The sequence below is a fragment of the Sus scrofa genome, chromosome 1, assembly GCF_000003025.6.
Source record: "Sus scrofa isolate TJ Tabasco breed Duroc chromosome 1, Sscrofa11.1, whole genome shotgun sequence".
Lineage (NCBI taxonomy): Eukaryota > Metazoa > Chordata > Mammalia > Artiodactyla > Suidae > Sus > Sus scrofa.
This window is the reverse complement of record NC_010443.5, coordinates 267,642,647-267,659,021: the sequence shown is the minus strand read 5'-3', so window position 1 is coordinate 267,659,021 and position 16,375 is coordinate 267,642,647. Positions and strand designations below refer to the sequence as shown.

Here is a 16,375-nt window from a genome sequence, read left to right as displayed (position 1 = left end):
GAGCCACAGCAAACTGAAGCCTGGCCAAAGGCTTGTGCAATCCCCCAGCAGTCCCTGGGGCCAAGGCACTGGAGAGGGCGGGGTGTGAGGGGACCACATTCCTCAGATGGATGCACCGAGGTAGAGCCAGGAAACGGGGGGAGACTCGGAAGAGAAGCAATGCTTTCTGGCTTCTCATAGGAAAAACCCCAGGCCTAAGTTCTGGGCTCTGCACAAGGTGCCCAGTGTTGGCCTGCAAGCTCCCGTACTGTGCCTGGCACAGAACTGGCCTCCGGTAAGTGCTCACCCAAGAAAGGACAGATGAGAGGAAAAGAAAGTGTGCTCGCAGCAAAAGTAGGATGCCCACGCTGTAGGGGCTGCGGGATAGGAAGGAGGGCTTTCTAAAGCCCACACGTTTCCTTAGAGGCTTCTGCCTAGAATGTCCGATGAGGGTTCCACGCCCTCTTAAATACGGTAATTCTCGGCACATCATTACAGAGGAGTGATGGGGCTGCTGGGAGGTTCTGAATCCTGACCAAGACCCCGGCACTAGGCACTTCCGTGTGTAGGACGCCATTAACCCCTGCAGTTCCTTAGGGAAGCTTAACCGAGAGGATGAGTGACTTGCTCACAGGCGTAGCATCCTCAGGCTGGGTCTGGATTCAGGCCTTTTCACTCGAAAGCTGGGACACGCCCCTCTGCACTCTCCACTCTGGGAATCCCCACTCCAGGGGGAGCATGAGCCCGGCCCCCGGAAGCTCAGCCTCTCATTCATCCAGGACCTCACGAGCCCTCCCAACGGGCTATCGGATGAGGCCTGGATTCGTCTCTGCGAAAACGAACCTCGCATCTGCTCCAAGTCAGACACTTCGTTATTTAAGCAGGGAGATAGTTTTACCAAAAATATCTTGTTTTACACTTATTCCACACTTCTGAAAATAACCACCCGTACTGGGAAGAGTAGTTTCTTGCTAATTCTAGAGAGGGGCTGAACCTGAGTGCAGAAGGGTGCAAGAGACAAGGCTGCACTGTCTGCAGGGCGGCAGGGGCAGAGCATCTGCCACAGCACCTCACTGGAAAGCTCTCTCCTGGGTGTGCAGGTTGAGGACTTGTGCTCTGGAGCAGACTGACTGACCTGGATTCAAATTCTGATTCTCCCTCTGGGACATCAGGCCAGTCACTTTCCACTCAGAGCCTCAGTTTCCCCATCCGTCACTTAGGGATGGATTGAAATCGTGCCTACCTGAGGATTTAACAAGATACTGCGAAACAGGTGGTTAGTATAGTTCTGGGCCCACAGTAAGCGTCAACACATGGAGCTAGGAGTTGTCTTTGGTCTTGGTTTCCTAATTCTGAAGTGGGAGATTGGGAGTTCTTGTTGTGGCGCAGCGGAAACGAATCTGACTAGGAACCATGAGTTTGCTGGTTCGATCCCTGGCCTAGCTCGGTGGGTTAAGAATTCAGTGTTGTCACTAGCTGTGGTGTAGGTCACAGATGCGGCTTGGATCCCATGTTGCTGTGGCTGTGGCATAGGCCAGAAGCTGCGGCTCCAATTGGACCCCTAGCCTGGGAACCTCCACATGCCTCGAGTGCGGCCCTAAAAAGCAAAAAAAAAAAAAAAAAAAAAAAAAAAAGAAAGAAAGAGAGAAAGAAAGAAAAGAAAGAAATGGGAGATTGTAATTAAAAAAAACAGTCTGTTTTCAGTTCTGGCATTCTACAGCTGACGACTAGTTCATCTGTACACGTGTCTGTTTTAAATCAGAAGTTCCGAAAGAGAGGGCAGAGTCTGCTAATACGTCTTGATAAAATGCGCCCAAGTTAAAAAAAAAAAAAAAAAAGAAAGAAAAGGAAGGCTCAGCTGAATGATATGATGATTCTGATGTGAGACAGGCGATGGTTACGCAATAGATCCCTTCTTGCCTAAGCATCTCTGGTATCTGACGCAACAATCTCAGAACATTCCTGAGCTTGAACTAAGCTGGTAGATACATAACACAGGAATAAAGGCCTAAGTGTGCATCCAGCCTCTACCCCTGGTTAGCTGTTTGCTCATGAGGAAGTTACTTAACTCTTCGGAGCTCAATTTTCTCTGTAAAATGGGGGTAAGAGTCACGTCCCAGGATTGCTGAGGGAACTCAGTGCAATCAGGCGTGTGATTTTACACCTTGTGGAGCTGCCAACAATCGCTGAGCCCCTACTCTCTGCCTGTCACGGTGCTGGCCTTGGGGCAGGTGAAAATGACATCCTAACCTCCGGGAACTCAGTCTGGGGGAGATGGCAGAGTAATGAATGCACTGGGACCCATCCAGGGCCCATCAGTTCTAGACCCTAAAATCAGCACATCAGTTCTGACAAAGGATTTCTCTGAAAGCACCTCTCCAAGCCAAAATTTCCAGTACAGTGTTAGAATTTATGGGACCAACACAACAAAGTACCCCAAATCGGGAACGCGGGGGGCCGTGCGGGCACTGTGGTCATACCGCAGTGTGGCAAGTGTCTGCAGAGGGGCCTGCCAGGGCCTGTGGGCATTTGGTCCATGAAGTCTACTAAAGTAGTGTGACTGAGCCTGTTGTGGAGGAGAAGGAACAAGTTGGCCTGAAGAAGGACTTTGGTGTTGAGTCTTGAAGGATTTGTAAGAGGTTCCAGGTGGACTTGGGAGTTGGGAAATTGAGTTACTAGTGGGTCCCTGGTGGAGATGAGTCCAGGCAAAGACCCAGGGGCGTGGCCCTATCCTGGCACCTTGAGTGGTTCAGCTCCTCTGCTTCTTCACGTTCAAGGTTCAGCAGGGACCAAGTGCATTCCAGGGCTCCTGCATGCCACCAGCCCCTTTCTCTCCCACTTAAGGAAGCACACCTGCGTGGGAGGGAACGGCAGTGATTTTACCATGGAGGTAACTTGAATGTACTAGAATTTAACTTTTTTTTTTTTAAAGCAAAGCCCTTCCAAATGTTGGCACTAATTGTTAGTAGCAGAATCTTTGTGACTCATCTGACCCCTGAGCTCCCACACAAGGCTTTACCCCACGAGACAGAGCACCTGGCTGCAGAAGCTTGGGGCAGGGCAGGCAGGCAGAGCCTGGAGGGAGGACTTGAAGGGCCTGCCCTTTCTAGTGTCAGACTAAGCTGGAGGAAACGGCAGATGGTCCCTTGCAGCCAATCAGCAGAGATCTCTTATCAGGCCTGTTCTGAGAGCTTGGGGGCAGGTTCTGGTCTTAGGAGACAAAACCTTCCTCTGTGCTCTGGCCCAACAGACTCTTTGTTCTGGGGACGTCACTCAGCCAGAAACACTTCTGCAATTAAACACCTCTGCACTCAAGCCTTGGCAGCTTCTAAACCTTTCATTCCACAGCCTCAGAGCCATCCGCTCTCTTCCTCACTGTCGGGGCTGCTCAGCCCACCACACACCCTCCCCAGGGGACCAAGGGAGCCATGGTCACTTATCTAAAGCTGCACTCACCAGCGTGTTTCCAGCCAGATGGTAACAGGCTGGCCCCAGGCCAGGCCTAGGCTGCTGGGAGCCTGAGCGCCGGAGGCCCAGGCAGCTCCTGGCTTCCCTTGGGTTGTGTCCTGTCTCTCCCAGGTCTGGCCAGACCTAAGGGCATTTCCAATAGGATGATGCTTGTGAGGAGGCCTGGGCCGAATGGCCCCACCTGTGGCCCTCTCTCCGGCAACCGCCGCCCTCCCTCCTCCTCTGCACCCTTTCTCCTGCGCAGATGTGCCCTGTGCACACACGTCTCAGGCCTGTTAAAGACGAAGGCTGCAGGGGTCCCTCTAAGAGGCAAAGGAAAGGAGGCATGGAGCCTCAGCTCTAGCCTTCTCTCAAGGTGGTTCCGGGAGGCCTGGGGCCTCCCCAGCCCAGCCCGGGCACTGCCATGTGCATGCTGGCCCTCCTGCCATGCACCCATCCTAGGGGCTGGTCAGAGAAGAAACGGCAGGATGATCACCGGCGGCCACAGCGAGGCCCTGTCTGAAACAAATCTTTAAAAACCAAAAGGAGTAGGCATTTCTAGCTGTTTCCTCTCCTGGGAGAAACAAAATCAGTTCAGTTTGGTCTCTCAATGGATAAAGGAGGGGACATAAAATCATAAATTATTAGAGCTTTCTAGGGGCGTCTTGGATCCCCTGGTATAGCCTTTCTGTCTCAGAGCCTGGCAGCAGCACAGCCAACACTGGTCCCCAGACTTGTAACTTCAGAGAGGTTAAGCAACTTGGCCGAGACTACACAGCAAGTGGTTCAGCCAAGACTCAAACCCACGTCTGTCTTAACCAGTCTGGGATACTGCACATTCCCAGGGAAAGGCTAAGGGGAAACTGGTGTAAAAGTCACTCTATAAATGCTTGACTTGACGCCAGGTGCCAGCAGCTGCCTGGGACTTGAGTCTATCACTCTTTCCTGTACCAGGTTCCAGGCAGCTCCACGTAAAAGATTGGGTAGATTTGGCAGATTTTGTATTAAACTCTCATGGTTCTGATAATGAAGGCATCACCACTGTGAACATGAGATGAAGAAAGCAGGATTAAGTTAGGCGTGTACTACAGAGTGTCTCAAAAGACAGAGCTTTGCCACAGAAAGCGTGACCCGCACCTCACTTCCGCTAAATGGACCCGACTGAAGCTGCAGATAAATGTGATATTTAATTTGCATCAAATCCAGACAGATTCTCTGGGATAACTTCTACTCCGCATTCTAACATGTAACGAAGTCTGAAATCCTGATTTCCTTAAATATGTGAACCCTAAATATATAAAAGTCACTAACCATCATCTGCTCTTGGGGCCATGCTCGGTGGCAACCATGCTGCTTTACAGACATCACGTAGAAACCACCCGCCCTCCCAACAGATGGTCCACGGCCAGGGAGGCACGAGCAACTTGAACAAGACTGTTTTCCTGGATGGACTTCTCTCCTTTATGTTTTATTTCCCCCCACGAGGTAGGAAATACGCACATTAGACTGTGGTCTGAAATAGAGACCACCTTGACCTTCTGGAGGTCAAGCAATCGTCTGTCCGGGTAAGAGCTGCTGGGCCCCGGGCAGATCAGCTCCAGCAACCGGGGGTCCAAGCCTGAGGCCTGGCAGGGGGTTGGAGAAGGGCGCCGTGGGGATGTGAGGGTGACTGCAGCCACCAAGCACTTGGCCTTGAGGGTCACAGAGGCTGTAGGAAAACCCACCCGAGGTCTCTTGCTTGGAGGGCCTTGTGCTGCTTTCACTGCGCTATGCTGTCTTGTTTCTCAAATGTTATCGCTGAGCAAAATAAGACTCCCACATTCATTGGGAACTATGTAATCCAGTGATATTTCAAAGAGCATTCCTTGCTAGCTTCTTCATAAACAAAAGCCACTTCAGGTCGAGTTGGGTCATCTTCCTTCTAGCTGCACTTTCTCCCGCGCCTTCCTGGGGTTCCTCGGAGCAGGTGATGGCAGGCGTGCCTCTATTACTCAGGCGTTTTCCAGGGAGAACATTTCGGCTAAATTCTCAGGCCATTTGCAGCCCCGGGAGATAAACCGTTAACGTGTTATTGTTACAAGTGGTGAGCTGGCATTTTGCGGCCTGGAAATCCCAACAGTTTGGCGCTTGGCAAAAGGGACGTAATCTAGAAAATCCTGGAGCGTCGGCCTCTGTGGCAGCTCCCTCGTCACACAGATGGATGGCTGCGGGGATTTATGAAGTGGATTGTACCATAACCCTGAGACGCTCCCCCAGAAAAGATGACAAAGAAAGCAGAATTCAGTTAGCGTCATACCACGGTGTCTATGGCGAGGCTGGTGAGGTTTGTTGAGCGTAGGGGGCTGTGCACTCATGTCAACGTAACCCTGAGCGCTTCCCGGTGGTCCTTGTCGGCCGCAAGGAAGGACGGCGACAGCGGGGTCTTCCCCAGGAAGAAGGCGACAGTCCCCCTGCGGCCCCTGCAGCGCTCCGGCCGCCCCCGTGATGACTCTGGGAGAAAAGCACGCTGGACCTAAGCCCGAGGATCCCAGCCCTGCACCTCGAGGTGAGCCAGTGGAGCTGCAGGCCCAGAGTGTTCTAGCGCCTCCTTTTTGAGACATGAACAAGTGGTTTTCCCTTAATAGATTTTTTGAATATAATAACGGAAGTCCAAATTACTGTACCTACAGAAAGACACTGTGCTGATGACACATGTACTAGCTTTTTTAAAGCTTCCCACTGTTGAAATCAAGGTAGCGTAGGCGGCGTGCTAGAGGAACGCTGAAAAGGACAGGAAATCCACTCGTCAGACGCCACCCTGGACGGAGCTGGCAGGCTTTCTTCCACAGACGTCCAGATTGCCCGTGGGACGGGTTTCCTTTCCTAAGCTTTGGTCTGGATGTTAGTTACCCTTTGTGGTGGGGTCCCTGTCTCCCGATGGATTTGTTATTATTGACCCTGGAACTGGAGAGGGCAGAGTGAAGATGACGAAGGGGCTGCAGCTCGCAGGGTGAGGAGACAGCAGACGGAGGAAGGCGCGAGGCGGCCTCGACCACGAAGGTCAACACGTGATCACGCCCCTGAGAAGGCTCCTGCCCCAGAGGAGCCCACGGTCTCGGGGGGAGACAGACTCCCCCCCCACCCCATCGACCCTACCACAGAATGACAGCCGTGGCAGCGTGCAGGAGAGAGAACGAGGGTGAGGAAGGCAGGGCCACGGTCTAACCCACATCCCCCAACCCCAGTTATGGCATCTCTCTGAGCCTTCATTTCCCGACACTGCAGGGGCCTGTGCGGCTGAAATAAAAGAGCATGTAAAGCCCCGGGCAGGTGAAAGGCTAGATCCGTGGCCGTCATCGTTCTTACTACCTGCAGGTAGAGACAGATGCATGAGGCATCACAGGGGCCCCGGGGAGGATGGAGCAGCACTCCTGGGGCCGAGGAAGGTTTCCTCAAGGAGGGAAGGAGGGGGCAGGCAGATACGCTCCCAGAACCACTGCCAGCAGCATCATGAAATCAGGAGGATCAGGCTTGGTGCTGGGCAAATGTCCTGTTTCCAGAAAAAGAAGGAAATACTAGAAGTTCCATACCAGTTGGCTTGTGGTCAAACCCCAGTGAAATTATAGAAAAGATTATGAAAAGGGGTGTGTGAGCATTTGGAAAAGTCAAAGGTGATCAGCAAAGCCAACACCAGCTCCCCAAGAACAAGCCCATACGCCGCTCCTTCCTCGGAAAGAAGGCTGGCTGGCTGGGCGGAGCCCAGCAACACCCGCGTCTGGGATCTGCGGGTCTCCGCCCCCGAGCAGGACCACTCGGTCTCATCGCTGCAGCTGGGAGCTCAGGGTGTCCCCCGCCCCGGCCCCGGGAGCCCCGGAGCCTCGGGGAGCTGCTGGCCTCTGAGCACAGGGAGCCCCCACAGCCCCTTTTCAAAAATCACGTTAAAGTCCCCGTCTCTCCCCCTGCCCGAGGGTACGGGCGGAAACCCAGGATGGGCACAGTGCTTTTGAAAGTGTTCTTTGGGAAGCCATAATGCACTCTCTGTTTATCCTGAGGTCAAACCGGCGAAACAGGGTCATTTCAGGCTCTCCATGGGGCTTTTATTTGGGGAGGCCTCAGAATGTACCAAGTACACTGAAGACACCCAGCTCACACATCTAATATAACTTTTGTGGTTAAAAATTTTGAAAGGGTTTTTAATAATTTTGTGTTTGAAATTATTTGGCCAAGAGCAACACAATTTATGGTTGGCTCTGATTTCTTGACAAACATCAGGCATATTCAGGAATTCTTGGGAAGTGAGAAAAACCTAACCCACAAATTGTTTTCAAAAGTAATAACTTTTTACGAAGACTAAATTTAACAATTAATGAAATTGACAAGATGTTACAATTTATAGAAATTTAATTATATGTACTTCTAAATTTATATTGTTTCAGTTTTCTTTTCATATTTTAGAGCCATCACATTGTTTTAGGCCTCAAACACTTGTCATAAATTCCTACAAAGCTCGTCAGCATGCCCATTGTCTGAGGACCTAAAGGGCCTGAACAGTAGGCATAAGCATCTGGACCCTTTCACCGAAAGGGCCAGCAGTGATACTCAGAACATCAGCTCTGAGGCTGCAGGAACTTGCCTGGGATGGCTCTGGGGACATACCAGCTGTTCCTGTGTTAGGTTTTACCATTTTGTGCTGTGGTTCACTGAAAAGCAGTGACTGATATAGAGCAGATATGTTCATAACTGAAATATGATTTCCCCAGACTCCTGGATCAATGAGACTTGAGCAGCTCACAGGGTTGCGCCTCCATCCCCACGCCTGGGTGTCTGCCCTCCTGCCCTCACCAGGATCGCCCAGCGGGTCCTGATGCTGCCGGAGCAAGGCTCACACCTGAGCAGTCCACGTGCCCGGGTGTTCAGATGATTGAGTCAGCGATTCAGATCCAGTTAACAACTATTCATTTCCCCTGGTAGCAAAGTGTTTCATGGAGTGGCCAGAAGCCTTGCTGGAGACAGATCATCAGTGAGAATAAGTGGAGACAGCATCTGGTCCCCACACAAAAGCGGTGCTTCTGGACGGTATCACAGAGGCCTCTCCCCAGTGCCCTCGTCTGGACCCAAACTTCGCAGAACATTTCCCACAGGCCTCAGGGTCCTCCGTGCGGCCTCAGGTGGTCACGTCTGGAGACGTGGGCCTAGCAGGTAGAGAGGCCTGTCGGAGAGCTGGCCAGCTGCATGGTCTAGGCCAGCTTGCAGCCTGGAAGGGCTCTGTCCCTCTCCCTGAGCCTCAGGCGCAGCAGGGAGCAGAGGTGTCACTTGGGCCCACACAGGCCCCGGTGGATTTCTCAGCTCCTGACCTCACAGCCAGTCGGCCTGGTCAGACGCTCACGGGGCTGCGTCTCCCTAGTAGAGGGGTGACTGCATTGAAAACTGATGCAGTTGGTGAGCCCACTTCTCCTCTGGGGCCTGGGCGGTGAGTCAGACTGAAGCTGGTAACTCAGCTTTACCAGAAAGGTCTGCACTAGGGGTGCTGAGCCCCGGATCAGCCAGCAGGAGTGGCTCCTGGCTTCCTGGGAGGCAAGGTGGCCTGGGTGCCTGATCCCTCAGCCAAGAACCCCAGCAAAGGAAGAGAACAAGGAGGGGACTTGGGTACCCAAACCCATCACTTCCAATGCTCACCAGACACTGGGGTTTGGGGACCGAGACCCGTAGACTCTGTTCCCATCGTCACCATCCCGCCTCCCCAAGGCCTCTGGACTCCAGGTTGCGTGTGACTTCCACAGTCTTTGCTGCTCCCCTGGGGAGCCACGCACACGCGGCTGGGCCGAGGCCGCTGCACTTCCCTTCACGTGGAACGTGCTGGCTACAGTTCCACCGAGAGGGGAAATACCGTCTTTACAGAGACGAGGTCGGGGCGCTCGCTGCACTCAGAGCCTTGGTGCCGCCGAGTGAGTGTTGGCCTGGCGCTCTGGGCACGGCCGCCCTTTCAGAAGGAGTGCCAAGTGAAACAGGCGCAGGGACTCCGCACTGCTTCAAGGGGGGGGCCCTACCCACAGCGCACCGAAGGTGCAGTTTCATTGACAAAAAAGCTTTCCGTTCTTCACTCCGATACGTCTCTGTGGCCCTCTCCACTGAACTTCGGACTTTCAAATATGCCTTTATGGAAAACATCTATCAGTAAATAATCTTAGACTTCGAAATCCAAAAGCAAGCACGGCCCCTGGTGTAAAGATGGGGGATGGAGGGAGCCACAGCTTCAAAACTATCATCTTTCATCTGTCAGAGGCAAGGAAGAAAGCACCCTGGTCAGCCTCGTGCTGGGTGCTGTGTTCGAGAGACCCTCCGAACAGGGGGGTTCTTTCCCTCGGTTTCCAGAAGAGATTGAGACTCAGTGGGGACCCACCCAAGTCACACTTCCAAGTGATATGGCCACCAAGCTTTGAGCCGAGGGCTCCTGGCTCCAAGGTTGGGGTCCTGTCCCTCGCACACACGTTCTCCATAGATTCCTTAGTCGAAGGCCGACACCTCGCCCGGCCCCCACGACGGCATCACGTATATGTGACAGAGGTTTCTCATCAAAGCAGGATGTTTCGACTCAGCCGCTTCAATGGAGCTACATGGTAATCTTACTGCTGCCACTTCCTGCTACGTTATCATCTTATTGCTGCCAACTTTTCAACGCGATGTCTTTTGCCGACTAGTTTTGACCCATCGCTTAATTTTCTGACCTTTGCCACTGGTGCCTTTTATGCGAGGGAAGGCAAAGTGTTTGAACGCGGGAGATCTTCTGGAGTCTCTACAAGGGTATCTGAGGGGTAACTGCCTGGAGGTGTTCTCGATGGGAGGTAATGGGTCCTCAGGGCCATGAGATGTGCACGTTGCGGGAGACACAGGGAGACTCTTTTCAGTAACAGCAGAAAATACTAAACATGCCTACACTATTTTGCGCTTACTCCATGATTGAGAAAAGCAAAGGAAAACTTCTACATTATAAGAGACACTAAAATAGTTGTAAAATGGGCAAAGTACACTGAAAGGTAAGAATCGAAAAAAAAAATTAAGATTTAAAAAGGCACAACAGCTTGACAAAGAAAAAATTATAAATTCTTTTTTTTTTTTTTTAACCTGGCTGACTGGCAAAGATAAAAAATAGTTGTAGGGACAGAGAGAGAAGCCTGCTACTCTGGAGTTCACTCTGTTTGGGGAAAAAGAAGAGAGCTTTAGAGTCCAGGCTCTGTTCCATGACCTGGGCTCAGATACCGTACCTGCCCTTACTGGCCACGGGGCCTCAACAGTGTCACCTAACGTCCCCACGCTCCAGGTTCCTCATCTGTAAAGTGCAGAGACTACTGGCTACCTGGCAGATGTGTCAGGAAGACCTCGTTTATAGATGCACAGATGGGGCACGCGGTCAACGCCCAGCACATTGGCTAGTAACATTTTATGACTGGCCCCACTCCAGTCAAGCCTCTCCTCGAGATGGGGTTTCCTAATCAGGGGTTGGGAGGTCCATTTACCATCTGATTATAAGCAAAACTGTGTGTCTGTGTGTCTTCTGGATAGACGGCCTGGAGCGTCTCCAAATTCTTAGAGGGACTGGTGGTCCCCAAATATTTATAAACACTCGTCCTTTAAAAACAGCCCTTTGTAGAAATGTCGAATGTAAAGCTGGCACAATGCGTGGAACCCACACCAGCAGCGCAGGCTGGGAGCTGTGAGGCTGACCTGCCATCCTCGGAGCCTTTCCGCGGCTCCGCAGCAAGAGGTCTGGCTGCTGTGTGCAGTGGGCGTTATTCTGCCGGCTTTTGCCGGATCTTCTGTCACAGTCTTTGCATCGAGCGGCCTCTCCTGTGCTTCTGACTTGGTAACGAGCCGGAGGCCCCCACGCCCACCCCGTGCTCTGCTCCAGCTGTCAGGGACAGACGCCCATTCTCTGCCTTGGTCCCTTGGGGCGGTGGGCTGAACACAACCAAAACCTTTTTCTCCTTCGTGAGTGTTCTTTCTGGAGGTCTGGCTCCCCCTCCCAGGACAGAAGAGGCACAAGGCATAGAAGGAAGCAGCGGCTTAGGTCACATCTACTGCTGGGGGGTGCCTGGGGCCCTGAGCCATCCCTTGGGGGAAAGAGGGCTGGCCAGCAGGTGAGTGGTGAGAAGCCTTGCCCTGGACGATGAGGGAAGGAGCTGGGTTAGCTGTCAGCGGCGAGCACCCATGTCCACCACTCTCGCTGCTACACTGGGCACTGGAGGCAAGGGGTCGAGCCATCAGGGTCCCGGTGGGACTGCTCACACACAGCCATATGGTCTCAGGAAAGGCCCACTTGAGATGTCTCAACAAAGACCAAACCCAGCCTTTGCCTGTTTAACCATCACCTGTGGACTATTCAAGCCCAGTCCCAGCCAGGAAGGAATGTGAAGTTTGATCTACACAGGAAAAGCAAAATACACCTGCTGCTGATGCCTGCCCATCCCCCCAGTCTCCCCCCCCCCACCCCCTGCCCCGCCACAACAACACACACACACACACACACACACAGAAGGGAAGGGAGAGGGTTCCACAGGATTTCAGGTCAAGAGAAGGCTGGTGAGGTCAGCTCTCCCCAGGCTGGGCATCAGAGCCACCTCCACCCTGCCCTTGGCTTCCGTGGCCCAGCACGATACCTGCCAGGCTGGGACTCCATAATTGTTGAATAAACATACCCATTAGCAGAACAAGGCGGAATTTTCTTAGGCCTTTTGGGCTTAACCATTCTCAGTTTAGGACTGCTTTGAAGAGAATGAAGCTATGTGTGGCGATTTATTTTATTTTAAGATACATAGTGCAATGGTTAAGTCCTGAAAAACTTCTGAAGTTTCCTCAAATCAATAAGGAAGAATCCAGGCTTATCTGGCCCTCTGTGACTCCGGTTTGTACCTTCCTTATGATGTGACCAATGTCTGCACACAGGAAACCGCCAGGGGAAGTAGGGGAGGGGTACTTTTCAGACTCCCAGAGACACCCATCCCTTCCGACCCGGTTGCTCAGGCTCAGTGAGCTCACCCACCACAGAACCCATCTGGTCTCAGATTTAGAAGAGAAGGTTGGGACGTGCCCTGGACAGCGTCCTTGAAGCTCATGGACCTTGGCACATGAGCTCTGGGCACCTGGTCCTTGGTGAGCTTCCTTTGGAAAATACAGATGGAGCTGAACGGGAACTTGCTCCCCCTGAAAGGTATTTGGAGGCCAGTGTCTGAAACCCAGAAATATCTCGAAATCTCTGGCTACACATTCTGGGCACTGCTTGGGCTCCTGTGACTCCATGGAAGTTTACTTACAAAAACCTGTCACTGAGCACAGTGACTGGAAAGGCAGGCGTGGGGTCAGCGGAGGTGCTCGGGAAGGGCAGCAAGCCGCCGGCTGACCGGCTGGAGCCTGCACGCTGCCGCCTCACGCTGCTGCCTCTTAGCAGGCGCACTTCTCTCTCTGCCAATATAACCAACTTAAAAACCACCCCAGGAACTGCGCACACGTGATCCCAGCAGTCCGCACAACCCCTAGGAGGTAAATACGATCTTCCAACCTGGACTTGGAGACGTAAGACGCTCGCCCAATCACACTGTGCAGGAGTCAGGGGTAATGCGCGTACTCAGAATCTGGGTGTCCTGACCCCCGGTTCTGGGCTCTGGTTTTTACCTCACATTACTTCTCAAGCTTGCAAACCGAAATCGGTCCCCTCACCCTGCAGGCCTGGGGCTTGCAGCCGGAGCCCTGCCTGAGACTGTGCAGCCTGGGGTGCATGGGGGTGGGGGTAGGGAGGAAGTGGCTGGGAGGTCAGGCATTGGGGGGGGGGGTCTGTGACGCATGCACACCTGTGTCCCCAGGCCCCTGGAGAGACTGCCTGCAGGCCCTGGAGGACGGCCACGACACCAGCTCCATCTACCTGGTGAAGCCAGAGAACACCAACCGCCTCATGCAGGTGTGGTGCGACCAGAGACACGACCCCGGGGGCTGGACCGTCATCCAGAGGCGCCTGGATGGCTCCGTCAACTTCTTTAGGAACTGGGAGACGTACAAGGTAAGGACCGCCCACCCCGAGAGGCCTGAGCAGCCAGTGCCAGGGCCCTCGGAGGGCAGGTACGTGCCACCTGTCAGGGCCCGTGTGGCCTGAGAGAGGAGGACACCAACAGGGCCATTTCGGCCAGCCCACCAGGGGCGGTGAGGACCAGCAGCTCCCTCCCTCGCCCCACCCCCCGCCCCCGGCAACAGCGGCAGGATAGAGCAGGGGGTCCAGCCTGCAAATGCCCCAGGGACAGGGCGGGAGTTCAGAACGTCTGGGGTGCAATCGCCCCTCACCCCAGCCCAGGTATGGGGAGCACCTTACTCGCAGCTGGGGGTTCCAAGGGGAAGACCTGTTCTCAGCCCAGAAGGGCCAAGTCCCTGGGAGGATCTCCCACTCGGCCTGTTGGGGGGAACAGCGGGAATGCGTAGGTCCTGATTCCAGGGTCATCCTCTGGGCCCCAACTCCCAGGGAGCTGAATGCTCATCTGGTAGAAGGAAAGGCTCCAGGGCTCGGTCCCACACCCACCTCCCTCCTGGGACAAAGAAGTGGTACCAAGGACGGCGAGGACAGCTCAGTTCACTGCTACTGCCACACGCCAGGCACTGCCCTGGGCGCTTCCGCCTGTCACCGCCTTTGCTCTCCCGTCAGCCCCAGGAGGGAGAGCCGGCATGGACGCAGTTTGCAGAGGAAAAGGTTGCAGACAGGAAGGGGCAGAGCACTGAATACAGCCTATGCCGCTGACACCTGCAAAGCCTGCAAATGGCCTGCACCAGGACACCCACGTGTGGCTCTCTGTGCCCCGTTCCTGGCCTGCCTGTCCCCTGGGCCACCTCCTGACCAGCCTGTGCCTTTGCTTTCTTCTCCCCCTCCTCGGCCCTCTCACTGAGGGGTTCCTGAGACTCACTTCTTAGCACGTCCGCCTCCTTTCCGCATTCTCTTCCTTAGAACAGTAGGCAGACTGGTTAAGTCTGGGTTCTTGGTTCAAATCCTGGCTCACCCTCACCTGCTCTGTGACCCTGTGACTCTACATACGTAGCTCACAGAACTGACATGAGGGTTCCTGAAAGAATCTATGGAAAGTTCTGATACCAGCGCTAGTTCATCCTAAGTACTCACTAAATACTAGCTATTATTATCGTTAATGACTCCATCTATTTTTAAGATTTCAAGTGGTCAGCACTTGGCTGATGATGCCCAAAACTACATGTAAGAACGATAACAAATTTACTAGATTTTAGACTTAGGAGAGAGCCCTGGTGGATGTGGCATGTGTTTGTCACAGCTCACACCTGTCTGGTGCTTGGTTTACATGGGACCCTCACACACAGCCCCTCCCCAGAGAAGGGAACAGAATCTCAGAGAAGGAAGGTAAAGGATTTGTCCAAGGAAGCCATGGTGCATGCCTACTGTATGCCGGGCTCTCAGGTTACCATATTACATGTCCTTCCAGCAACCCTGGGTCAGGGGGAAGGTGACACAGCATCCCCCATGTTCACACAATGCCTAGCATGCAGCAGGCACTCTCTAAATAGTCTTGGGTGATGCATGATTGAGGCTCAGACAGGCAAAGTGACTCATCAAGTGGCATCCGGGCCCCTGCGTCCAGCGCCGAGCAGCTGACAGCGGGGCCCTGCTGGCTGAGCGCACTGCACCGTCCTCACTGATGCGTGCCTCTGTTTCCCCCAGCAAGGGTTTGGGAACATTGACGGCGAGTACTGGCTGGGCCTGGAGAACATTTACTGGCTGACGAACCAAGGCAACTACAAACTGCTGGTGACCATGGAGGACTGGTCTGGCCGCAAGGTCTTTGCCGAATATGCCAGCTTCCGCCTGGAGCCTGAGAGCGAGTATTATAAACTTCGGCTGGGGCGCTACCATGGCAACGCTGGTGACTCCTTCACCTGGCACAATGGCAAGCAATTCACCACCCTGGACAGAGACCATGATGTCTACACAGGTAGGACCCGTGGAGTCAAGGTCAGGTGCAGGGCGGGGGAAAGAGGCCAATCAAAGTGAGCCTCTGACTGACTCTCAGGCCTGGGAACGGGAAGATCCCAGAGCCCGGCCAACCAACACAGTCCCTGTCCCCTGAGGGTCCACGCCTCTGCCCACGGCCCAGAGATCCCTTTTGCAAGACTGGGTCAGAGTGACATTTACAAAAGGGGAAGGTAAAATGGTGCGCAAATCACATTTGAGGGCCGCCCTGGGCCAAGCTGGACATGGAACTGGGCTGTGCTCTGCCTTGCTCCCTGTCCCCCTGGGCTCCCTGGGTAACTGTGCTGCCCAACCTCCAGCGTGCCTGTGCCCATGCCGCTCAACCTCTCTGGGCCTGTTGCCACACCTGGAGGGAAGGCCGCTCCCTGCCCAGCAGGGCGTGACAAGGTGGGGAGAATGCACTCAAGGGCTCCGCCTGGGACTTGGCAGGGTCAGGGCTCCGTGTGGGTCCATCCCCAGCACGGACTGTAACTGCGGGGCTGCAGGGAGCTACTGAGAGGAAGCAGGTGGAGAGATGAAGCCATTTGTGCAAGATTACAAGCCTCAAACCCAGGTCCTTATGAAATAAAAGACAAGGGAGAAAACAGAAAACTGTAAGAGGCACAGACAGCCCAGCCCTGCATCCAGACATCAACCCCCTACAGTTAATGCAGCTCATTAACTGTGGACCCTCGCTGGCTGGCAAAGTCAGTGAGGCCTCGCTGCGCCTCTAGGCCCAGGCTCTCTGTTCTCATAGGCCCCCACTCAGTCCCAATCTCAAGGCCACCCCTCCCCATTGAGGACTGTCCCTGACCTTGAGGCAAGCCTGGCTGCCCGCATACTGAGAGGGGAGGGGTCCCCACCCTAGGTTCCGGGGCGCAGGCTGTTCACACAGCACTGGGGGAAACACCCACACCCCTGTCTACTTCCTGCTCAAGGAGTAGGCCTTCCTGCCGAGGACAC

The 16,375-nt window shown here is 54.0% G+C and overlaps 2 protein-coding genes across 23 annotated transcripts in view; one reads left to right on the top strand and one right to left on the bottom strand.

The window, feature by feature from the left end:
- RALGPS1 (Ral GEF with PH domain and SH3 binding motif 1) overlaps positions 1 to 16,375 on the bottom strand; it is a 333,379-nt gene that overhangs the window by 111,423 nt on the left and 205,581 nt on the right. The window lies entirely within an intron of this gene.
- Positions 1 to 16,375, top strand: part of ANGPTL2 (angiopoietin like 2) — a 33,283-nt gene that overhangs the window by 13,897 nt on the left and 3,011 nt on the right. For both annotated transcript variants that reach the window (XM_005660427.3, NM_001109946.1), the window contains 2 exon segments: positions 13,260 to 13,453; positions 15,125 to 15,395. In XM_005660427.3, the coding sequence (XP_005660484.1) occupies positions 13,260 to 13,453; positions 15,125 to 15,395 (465 nt within the window).